The sequence below is a fragment of the Tupaia chinensis genome, unplaced genomic scaffold, assembly GCF_000334495.1.
Source record: "Tupaia chinensis unplaced genomic scaffold, TupChi_1.0 Scaffold000429_1, whole genome shotgun sequence".
NCBI classification, from domain to species: domain Eukaryota; kingdom Metazoa; phylum Chordata; class Mammalia; order Scandentia; family Tupaiidae; genus Tupaia; species Tupaia belangeri.
In genome coordinates, this window is record NW_006159934.1 from 1535240 (window position 1) to 1547150 (window position 11911).

General features: G+C 40.6%; 1 protein-coding gene across 10 annotated transcripts in view; it reads left to right on the forward strand.

Annotated features, from left to right (window-relative positions):
- GTF2I (general transcription factor IIi) overlaps window positions 1-11911 on the forward strand; it is a 99195-nt gene that overhangs the window by 48653 nt on the left and 38631 nt on the right. For all 10 annotated transcript variants that reach the window (XM_006154995.3, XM_006154996.3, XM_006154998.3 and 7 more), the window contains 3 exons: window positions 2776-2886; window positions 5837-5902; window positions 10375-10558. In XM_006154995.3, coding sequence (XP_006155057.1) covers window positions 2776-2886; window positions 5837-5902; window positions 10375-10558 — 361 coding nt within the window. The remainder of the gene's footprint in view (window positions 1-2775; window positions 2887-5836; window positions 5903-10374; window positions 10559-11911) is intronic.

Genomic DNA, 11911 nt, shown 5'->3' on the forward strand with positions numbered 1-11911 from the left:
CTGGAGAGAAACGTAAGAAGGTGGAGTGAGAAAGCATCCCCTTACCGGGGGATGGTCACACCCTAGTCCCTTCCCCCCCATTTCTCCTTTTGGTACTTGGGCACACACACACATGCACCTGGTGTGGTTTTCAAGCTCTTGGATCTGGGACTTGAACCACACTGTCGGCTATGTGGGGACCAGCTGCCTTAACCACCATGCCACCAACTGCCCCTCAATGGTTATTTTATGAGAGATGTTTTTCTGTGTTTATTTGAACACAGGCTGGGACATTTAGCATGGCAAAATTTTTATGTTGTTTTTAGTTTTTTTTCTGAAAGTTTTATCTTTCTTTTTGGGGGGAAGAGATTTTTGCTACAGGGCACATGTACTCGCTGGAGAGACAGAGACAGAAAGTGAGAAATCACCCCCCGAAGGGAGATGGCCACACCGCAGTCCCTTCTCCATCCTCTTCTCAGGATTTTGGGCACGCATGCACATGCACCCTGTATGAGTTTGAAGCTACCGGGTCTGGGTCTCGAATTGAAGTCAGCCGTGTGGGAGTGCAGCGATGTAACTGTTATGCCATCTATTGGTCCCAGAAAGCAGTTTTACCTTTCTAATCACATAAATAGGTCCTAATATGAATTTAACTGGTATCAGTGACTTTGGTACCATTTCCTCTGATTGATTATGTCAGTGAATACTTTCAAGTTAACTGTTGACATTATGGAAAGAACCCAAAGGAAGTGAGCCAGTGCAGCCATGTCCAAATGTGTCCTCTGATGTCATGATAGGAGTGAGATAAAGTATTTAAACTTCACTCCAGGTTTCCCTTGACTATTATACAAGTATATAAGATGTAGCCAGTGCTGCCTGTGGCAACACTGTAGATTAGGCCAGGTTTGCATTTCTTAACTTTTTGGGAGGTGACCTGATTGGTTAGTGGAGAGTTACACCCGTAGTCTGACTTCAGCTGTGCTATGTAGGGATATGACATGGGCAGTCACTTAACATTTTCTAGCCATTTTCATAAATTGAGTCCAGTACTCAAAACTCACTCAGCCACTTCTAAGTCCAGTGCCTTAACCACTACCCCCTGGTGGCCGCAGGTAGAACTCTTACAGTGTTCCCTGACCATTTTAGGGACTAGAAGAAAACAATGATAGTTTTTCTTATTTTTATTTATTTAAAAAAAAAATTTTAGAGAGGTTTTCGCCATAGGGCGTGTGCACTCGCCAGAAAGAGAGACACAGAGAGACAACAAGCGAGAAATCACCCCCCAGGGGGGATGGCCACACAGCAATCCCTTCTCCTCCAGTCTCTTCTCGGGATCTTGGGCACGCATGCACACGCGCCCAGCGTGAGTTTAAGCCCCCGGATCCAGGACTCGAACTGCGGTCGACTACATGGGAGTCCAGCAACATAGCCATTATGCCAACTGCTGGTCCCCCTCAAATAAATTTAACATGGAACTCTTAAATATCTTGAGCAATCTATATCTTGTGCTGGAATATCTGATTGCTCATTGAGACATAGGTTCTCTAGACTCAATCAGCATTATCTTGTTTCATAAGTAATGGAACTTTTTTTTTTTTCTCAATGGTACACACATTCACTGGAGGACAGGGAGCAGGAGGGAGAAATGGAGAAAGCAACCCACTTGGGGATCATCATGCCACAGTCCCTTCTCCATTTCTGCTGTTGGGATTTTGAACCCATGTGCTCACACATGGACACAGCACGTTTTTTTAAGCTTCTGGGTACAGGGCAGCTGTAGTCAGTCAGCTCTGTGGGATCCGGCTACCTTACCCCCACACATGGACACAGCCTGTTTTTTTAAGCTTCTGGGTACAGGGCAGCTCTAGTCAGCTCTGTGGGATCCGGCTACCTTACCCACTATGCCATACCACTGACTGCCATGCCCTATTTATAAAGTTTATATTTGTTAAAAATACTTGACATACACAGGCCGGCAGGTGGCGTGGAGATTGGGGCAGATAGATCCCACCTGGCCAAAAGGAGTTCGATTCCAGCCCCAGTGGCTTGAAAGACAACATTGGGTGCGTATGCGTATGTGCCCAAAATTCTGAGAAGAGGAAGGATTGTGGCCAATCCTCACTCGGTGATGAGTTCCCACTTTCCCTCTTTCTGTTTTTCTCCTGGCAAGTACACATGCTCTTAGAAAGTAGTACCTGATGTACAATGCTCTAACCTCCTTTATTTATGTATGTGTGAATTTCGTGTAAGTTTAAATATTTTTCCATCTAAGCTTTGTTCCCCTTTTTCCTGTATATTTGTATAATTCTAGGCAGCTGTCCCTATTAACACTTCAATACCAGGCATGGTGACATGTGCCTATAATCTCAGCTATGGTGAGGGAGGCTGAGCAGGAAGACTGTGAGTTCAAGGCTGGCCTGGGCAGCATAGCAAGACCATGTCTCTAAAAATAAATTGAAGTAACAAAATTCTCAGGAGACTTACAGTAAAATTCTAGGTAACAATTTGAGTTATTTGAAAAAGGGAAATTTATAACAATACAAATAAGGCAAACTGAAAGAAATTTAAGCAAGACAAAGGAAAGTAAACAATATTCACTGCAGCGTGTCCCAAAAAAGTAGGAAAATTGTAAGTGTAGCTTGAAAAAATAGTGTTGGAGATAACAATACAGAATAACGAATGATACTTAAGACAGCTATAAAAGCCCACTTGCCTTTTGCATGTTTTGAATTTAACAGGTGATGGATATATCTCACTTAGGCTGTTTTTCCAGTAATGATAGTTTTCTTTTTCAAGATGATGATTATTCTCCACCCACCAAGAGACCAAAGAGCAATGAACCGCCACAGCCACCAGTTCCAGAACCTGCCAACGCCGGAAAGCGAAAAGTGAGGGAGTTCAACTTTGGTGAGTTCCCGATTAAATATACGACAAATACATGACCGTTTCCTTCATTTTCCTTTGGACTCTTTCTATTACTGATAAAAGCTGTATCATTCTACATTTTAAAGCACTTACTTAAAGGAAGTACTTTAAAATGTAGTTTTACATTGCAGTTTAAGGCTGTACTTGCAGGGGTCATTTCTGTAGTCTGTGCGTTACAGTTTAATATGTGGAAAGCGGGGCAGTTTGAGGTAACAGACATTATGTAAACCTGGTTTACACTTACAGAGCACAAAACACTGTCTTCTGATATTAGTTACTGTTAGGAGACTCTAAATTAGCTTAACAATTTAGTAATGTAGTTATTTCTCTTAGCTTTCAAATCATCTTTTTTGTTTTGCTTTTTGTTTTTTTAGAGGTTTTTGCCTTAGGGCACGTGCATTCTTGGGTGAAAGAGGTGGAGATAGTGAGAAGGGAAATGGGAAATTACCCCCCGGGGGGATGACCACACTGCAATCCCTTCTCCTCCCAGGACCTTGGGCACACATGCACACGCGCCCAGCATGATTTTGAAGCCACCAGGTCTGGGACTCAAACCACAGTCGGCAATGTGAGAGTTCAGCAGCATAACCACTATACCATCTGCTAAGCCCAAAATCTTCTTTATTCAGACATATTTTACACTGTAATTTTTTTTTTTACTCTGTGTAACTGCCAGCTGCTAGTCTAACGTTCATTATGTGTCCTATTGAAGGGACAAATTATGTCTGTGATCTGTATTTTGAATAAATAGAGCATTTAATTTCTTTCTTTCTTTTTTCTTTTTTTTTTGGAGAGGTTTTTGCTATAGGGCATGTGTGCTCACCAGGAAGACAGACAGAGACAGAGAGACAGAAACCGAGAAATCACCCACCCAAGGGGGAAGGTCATGCCACAATCCCTTCTCCTCCATTCTCCTCTCAGGATCTTGGTCACACATGCACCCAGTGTGAATTAAAGCCACTAGGTCCAAGACTCGAACCACAGTCAGCTATGTGGGAGTCCAGCAACATAGCCATTATGCTAACTGCTGGTCCTGAGAACAGCATTTTTTTTAAGAGAGATTTTTGGTACAGAGCATGTGTGCTCACCAGAGAGACAGAATGAAGCAGAAAAACAAAAAAGCGAGAAATCACTTCCCAGGGGGGATAGCCACCAATCCCTTTTCCATTCTCCTCTCGGGATTTTGGGCACGCATGCACCAGCACCCGGCATGAGTTTTAAGCTGCTGGGTTTGGGACTCAAACTCAGTTGACCATGTGGGAGTACAGCAAAGTAACTATTACACCACCTGCTGGTCCTGAAAAGAGCATTTTAAAAATTTACTTATTTTCCTAATAAAGAGAGACAAGCACACTTGCAGCAGGCTCACTACACTGCAGTCCATCCCCAGTCTCGGCCTGCCCAGGTCACGGGTACACGTGCCTGTTGTGCTCAGCAAGGTCCCGGGATGCAAACAGAGCCTTTCTGTTCCAGTGTTTACTGCTACACCACCCCGACTGAAATTTAGTATTTTAATATTCTATTTTTTGGGTTCACCCTATAGCCTAATTACTAAGGAAAGAAGATCCTACATGGTCAACCATGGTTCAAATCTTAGCTCTGGCAACTTGAAAAGGACGGCGTGCGTGCGTGCGTGCGTGTGTGTGTGTGTGTGTGTGTGTGTATGCACACAACATGCGTGTCATGATCACACCCCATTGAGGGGCAGTGCTTTTCTCTTTCTTTCTCTCTCTGGTAAGCACACATGCCCTCCCGCAATTAAAAATTCTGATTTCATAATAGGCACCATTACAGGGTGTAAATTGAATGTCTTTATATATTTTAAGTTTATATATGTTTATAGCCTTTAGCATTCTAACTAAGTTGCAACGATGTATTTATAAATTCTTATTTCCATAAAATTAAGACATGTTTTGGAAGGTTTTTTAAGTGACCCCAAGAGATCTCCCTTTTTGCCTCCATTTTATAGTTTTACTTGGTTTTTTATGTCCTCTGCTTTGCAGAAATTAAAAGATTAAAAGAGATACTGTACTTTAAAACATCTTTTATAATCTCCCATTGAACTAATTTCCTAATCCACATACAGGGCCAGCAAGTGGCACTGGATTCCCATATGGGTGACCACAGTTTGAATCCCTGACCTGGTGGCTTGAAAATCATGCTGGATATGTGTGCATGTGTACCCTAACTCCTGAGAGGAGAGTGGAGAAGGGATTGTGGTGTGGCCATCTCCTCTGGAGGGTGATTTTACACTTTACCTCTCTCTCTCTCTCCAGGCAGTGCAGACATGGCAAAAACCTAAAAATAAAAATAAAAAACAAAGAAGTGGAAAAAATTCTTAGGGAAGAAATAAAATTTTATTAAGATGTTTCTGTTAGATATATTATGTAGAAAATGAGACCAGCAGTTGGCATAATGGCTATGTCGCTGGACTCCCATATAGTTGACCACAGTTTGAGTCCCGGACCCGATGGCTTAAACTCATGCCAGGCGCATGTGCGTGCGTGCCCAAGATCCTGAGAGGAGAATGGAGGAGAAGGGATTGTGGCGTGGCCATCCCCCCTGGGGGGTGATTTCTCTCTTTCTATCTCTCTGTCTCTCTCTGTCTTTATGGCGAGCGCACATGCCCTATAGCAAAAACCTCTCAAAAAAAAAAAGAAGAAGGGTCGATAGGTGGCGTAGTGGTTAAAGGCGCTGGACTCCCACATGGCCGACCTCAGTTCAAGTCCCAGACCTGGCAGCTTGCTTTCTCACTTTCTCCCTTACTCGCTCTCACTCTATCCCTCTATGGTCAAATAAAAATAAATAAAGATAAATAAAATAATTAAAGAAAAAGCAAATGGGCCATTAGATGTTGGGACATTTTCAGAATATACTAATGCTCCCAAATAGGGAATTTTTAATTGAAAATTAACTTTATCTCAATTTTCAGAGAAATGGAATGCTCGCATTACAGATCTTCGTAAACAAGTTGAGGAGTTGTTTGAAAGAAAATATGGTATGTCTATAAATTGAAAAATTATTTTAATACTTTGTTCATAAGCATGTTAACAGTGGAGTTGTTTGTTGTTGGAAGGTAATGTGGTTCTGTCAGTAAGCTGTGTTTACACATCTCCTTTCTAAGTCATTTACATGTCTGTCCAAACTGGGAACTTTTTGGAAGGAAGTCTGTTCTTTAATTATCAGTTAGCATTTCTTTGGGCCTTTTAGCATGCATATTTGGGGATTTATTTATGTATGTATTGTAGAGTTCTAGATCTTGGAGATTTAATTGAGAATTATTTCCTTAAATAATAGCTTCTCTTTGTTTACTGTATTAGATCCTTTATTCCTCGAATGCCCTTACTGCCTCATCTCTTACTATTGCTGAGTTTAAGTTGGTACATTCTCCTTTGCACTTTTATTTTCTTATTCTATCGTACATCTACCTTTACAATGATGAAAGAAACGTGGCAATTCTTTATCATCACCTGATAGTTTATATCAAATTTGTTCCTAAAATTAGCAATTATAATTTTAAAGCATCTGTTTTGGTGTTTTGTTTTGCTTCTTTTTGATGATAGAGTAAGCATGTGTACATGGAGAGGGGGACGGTAGAGAGGAAGGACACACAGTCAGTAGGGTCTCATCATGCTGTGATTTCCTTCCCTCCACCCTCTTGCTCCTCAGATATTCTGGGCACCTAACCATGTGCCCTGCATGTTTTTTAAGCCAGCCCATGATCCAAACCACAGTCACCATATGACCTGCAGTGTTAGCACTGAGCCACAGTGGCTGGCCTTGTTTTGCTGTTTTTAATTTGGATGGCTATTTACCTTGCAGTTAAATGGGGAGCTATGAAAATGTATAACACATGGGCTAGTAGGTGGCATGGTAGTTAAGGCACTGAGTACTCCCACATGGTCAACCATGGTTCAAGTCTCAGACCTGGTGGCTTGCTTTCTCACTTTCCTTCTCTCTGTGTCTGTCTTTTTCTGGTCAAATTAAAATGAATAAATAAAATTCAATAAATAATTATGTAAATAAAAAGGAAATTGGATAGCAAAATTTTGTCTTGAAAATCTAATAGCTATCATGCTATCGTGCCCTACAGAAATTACGTGATGGTTTAACATGATAAAATGATATTGGGGGGCTCTTTGGTCTCAGCCACAGAAGTAAGATGACGAAGAGAATGTCACCCTTTGGAAAGCCTTGCAATGACATGCACACGTTGTGTTGCCTCTGTGGTTCTAAGGCCTCCCACTTTCAGAAGTCGCCCTGTGGCAAATGTGGCTGGCTACTCTGCCAAGCAGCAGAGAGTGTAACTGGAGTGCCAAGGGTAAAAGATGAAATACCACTGGGACTGGTCGGAAGAAGCACTTAAAAATGGTATACCGCAGATTCGGATGTGGATTCCGCGAAGGAACTACACCTAAACCCATAGGCCAGCTGTTGCAGCATCCAGTTCATCTTAAGGATTTCAATGATTAGTTAGGCAATAAATCTTCTGGTTTAAAAAAAAAATAAAACTGGTGGGGGCAGCAGGAGGCGTGGTGGTAGTGAAGGTGCTGGATTCCCACATGGTTGACCATGGTTTGAGTCCTGGACCTGACAGCTTGCTTTCTCACATTTGCTCTCTCTTGTCTCTGTATTTCTCCGGTCAAATTAAAAAAATAATAGTGATGAATAAAATTATGTAATTCTTTAAAACAAACAAACAAAAAACCTGGTGGGCCAGATGGTAGCATAGTAGTTAAGGTGGCTAGATCCACATGGCTGACTGTGTGGTTTGAGCCCTGGAACTGGTTGTTTGAAAAACATGCCAGGCATGCATGCCTAAAATCCTGAAAGGGAGAGCTGAAGGAAAAGGGATTTCAGTGTGAACACCCCCCAGGGTGGGGCGCTTTCTCACCTTCCCTTTCTCTGTTGAGCACAGTGCCTTCTAGCAAATTTTCTTTAAAAATCATTTTGGCATTGTTTGCATTAATATACTTGAAATGAACATTTGTTGCTTAATCATGGGTAACAAACTACCCACCATTAAAAAATCAAGAATTAACAGTAAATTTGCTAATAAATCCAATAACTTCCCCATAACATTTTTAGTTTTTATTCAGGTTCTCTTAGTGTTTCTCCCACTTTTCAATCACTTAAAATTTTTGGCCAGTGTTTTCATTTCATCTATAATATGTCTAAGCAAAATTACTCATATTCTACATGGAAGCACTTTTAAACAATTATTGCAGATTATATACTTGTACAGGTATTGAGTGGCATCTTAGAAATGGAATTTTTGGGTCAAAGTCAATATGAATGTTAATTTTTTTTTTTTTAAGATTTTTTTTTTTGCCAGAGGGTATGTGCCCTAAGTATCACCTATCAATGTCGTAGTCAACTTAATAGTCACCCTTTTAATCTCATCACAAGCAAATTTTTTCCTTTTCTTTTTTTTGAAGAATTATTTTTTATTTAACTTTATTTCTTTGTTCATTTATTTATTTATTTTAATTTGACCAGAGAAGAACAGAGTGAGCTAGAGCAAGAGAGAGAGAGAGAGAGAAAGTGAGAAAGCAAGCCGCCAGGTCCAGGACACAAACTGCAGTCGTCCATGTGGGAGTCCAGCGCCTTAACCACATGTCACCTGCCGCCGCTCCATTTTTTTAAAAAGAGAATTATTTATTTAATTTATTATTATTATTTTAATTTGGCTATAGGGCATGTGAGCTCACCAGAGAAAGACAGAGAAAAAGAGAGGGAAAGTGACAAGGCAAGCCACCAGGTCCAGGATTCCAACCGCAGTCAAACCATGTGGGTGGGAGTCCAGCATCTTAATCACCATACCACTTCCTGGCCCCCCAGATTTTATAGTGTGAGATGTTGGGGCACATTCAAACCACAGCAGCAACTCTTTTGGTGACTGCCTTAGGGAGGCGTATTTTTATTATGATATATAAATATAATATCTAGATTTAGTGTATCAACCAAGGATGTTAAACTCAGCATTAATGTGTGACATGGTATATTTGGGTTAAATTTCAGTGCCAATATTAATATTTAGCACATAGACTTCTATATACAATGCCAGCAAAATAGTGAAGTTGTTACTACTCATTATATTTGATCTCTAATATTATTCATGCTTTTGCATTTTTATAGATGTATTATTTTACTCTGGAGCAAATAAATGTTAAGGGTTTTCATAGTTCAGGAAAATTGGCTTCTGTTATTTAAAAGAAATCCTTTATAAATCTAATAATAGTTATACTTTCAAAACTTTGTCTTTTTAAAAAATAATTATTTCTCAACTTAATTTATTTTGTTTATTATTATTTATTTTTAAATTTGATCAGAGAAAAACAGAAGGGAGAGAAAGGGAAAGTGAGAAAGTAAGCCACTAGGTCCAGGACTTGAACCATAGCTGACCATGTGGCAGTCCAGCACTTTAACTGCCACACCACCTGCTGGCTCTCAAAGCTTTGTTTTAAAAATACTGCTTCTCAGGACCAGCAGATGGCATAAGGTTACTTCACTGGACTCCACGTAGTCAATCATAGTTTGAGTCCTAGACTCAGCAGCTTAAATTTCATGCCAGGCAGGTATGCATATGTGCCCAAGATGCCAGGAGGAAAATGGAGGAAAAGGGATTGTGGCATGGCCATCCCCCCATCCCAGGGGGTGATTTCTTGCTTTCTGTCTTTTGTTTCTCTCTCAGGCAAGTGGATGTGCCCCATAGCAAAAATCTCTCAAGAAAAAGAATTGCAGGAGCCAGCAGTTAGCGTAATGGCTATGTCGCTGGACTCCCACATAGTCAACCGCGGTTCGCGTCCCGGACCTGGTGGCTTAAAACTCAAGTCGGGTGCATGTGCGTGCGCGTGCGTGCCCAGGATCCCGAGGGGAGAGTGGAGGAGGGGGGATTGTGGCATGACCATCTCCCCTTGGGGGTGATTTCTCGCTTTCTGTCTCTATGTCTCTCTCTGTCTGTCTGGCGAACACAGGCGCCCTATAGCAAAAAACCTCTCCAAAAAAAAAAGAAAAAGAATGACTTCTCTTCCATTTTAGCCTATACAGGGGGTCTTCATAGAGTTCATAGAAAATTCACATTATGAAAAAAATGCATGGATTTAAAATTATTTTTTCAGAATAAACTCATATTTTAATTCCATATTTCTACAAACCGAAGTCCCCTCTTATGTATTAATTGATCGGTTAACTAGTGTGTTCTTCTGGCTTCATAGTTTGGTTCAGGTTGTAATAGAAAATCCTACTGTATGCACGTTGTCTTAAAGTAATGGACTGTTACTGCAGAGGCAGTAAATGGCACGCACTGGCATCTTTGGCATTCTCTTTAGCTCTTTTGTACTGTTTGTCTTGTGATTCAATGACAGTAGTAAAGATCAAATTATAAAAGTTAAAGAGCAACAGATATGTAGTTATTGTTTTGTACAAACTATGCTTAAGTGATGATTCCTTTCTCTTCCTTCCTTAAAGCTCAAGCTATAAAAGCCAAAGGTCCAGTGACGATCCCATACCCCCTTTTCCAGTCTCATGTGGAAGATCTCTATGTAGAAGGACTTCCTGAAGGAATTCCTTTTAGAAGGCCATCCACTTACGGAATTCCTCGCCTCGAGAGGATACTACTTGCAAAGGAAAGGATCCGATTTGTGATTAAGAAGTAAGACTCTTAAACTCTTCCTGGACTTCTGTGAGGTTCTCTTCTTTATTCTGATTAGTGCATCTTTTTTACTGTTGGCAAATATTCATTAACCAGTAGAGCCATATTTAAACTATAATTAGAGTTTGCATTGTACATACTTGTATATATATATTTATATACTTATACATTTTTAAGAATTATTTTATTAAACAGTATTTATTTTAATAGTTCTAGAGAGAGACACACACACACACACACACACACACACACACAGAGAAAGAGGGAGGGCAAGTGAGAAAGCAAGTCTCCAGGTCCGGCACTCAAACCACAATTGGCCATGTGGGAGTCCAGCACCCTTAACTACCATACCACCTGTCAGCCCCCATACTTATATTTCTTACTTGTTAATTTATCTGTGTGCTATCAGTTGGCTTTTAGAACATGAACACCTGCCTAAACCTAACTGGCAGTCAGCTGCCTTTTTTCTTCACAATTTTATACTAAGTTTGCTGAAGAAAACCATACAGTATCATCTTGTTTTTAGGTTTGTAAATTTTAAAGTATGCGTGTGGATATGTGATAGAAAACAGTATAGTATCATCTTGATTTTTTGATTTTTTTATTTTTTTATTTTTTTAATTTGACCAGAGAGAAAGAAAGGGAAAGCTAGAAAGCAAGCTGCCAGGTTGGAACTTGAACCAGGGTTGGCCATGTGGGAATCCAGTGCCCATATCCACCGTGCTACCTGCCAGCCCCAGCATCATCTTGTTTTTAAGTTTGTAATATTAAAGCTTATCTGGGAATAGGTGATTTTTAAAAATAAATTGTGGAAGAAAGAATAGAAAGAAAAGCTAAATGGAATGCTCTAGATTGCTTGGCATTGATTTTTTTTTTTTTTAATTTTTTGAGAGATTTTTGCTATTGGGTCTGTGTGCTCGCCAGAGAGACAGAGACAGAAAGCGAGAAATCACTCCCCAGGAGGGTTGGCCATGTTGCAGTCCCTCTTCCAGTCTCCTTTCAGGATTTTTGGCATTCATATGCACACACCTGGTGTGAGTTTCAAGCCACTGGTCCAGAACTCAAATTGCAGTCGACCACTTTGGAGTTCACCTTAACCACTACACCACCTGCTGGCCCCAGCATTGACTTTGAAAGTGTCCAAGGAGGGGCTCTCTTTTTTCTTTTCTTTTCTTTTTTTTTTTTTTTTTAGTTTTGCTAGAGAGTATATGCACTTGCCTGAAAGAGAGTGAGGGAAAGTGAGAAAGCTCCCTCCATGAGGATGGCCATGCCACAACCCCTTCTCCATTTCTCCTTTTAGAATTTTGGGCATGCCAGGACCAGCAGTTAGCATAATAGCTATGTCGCTGGACT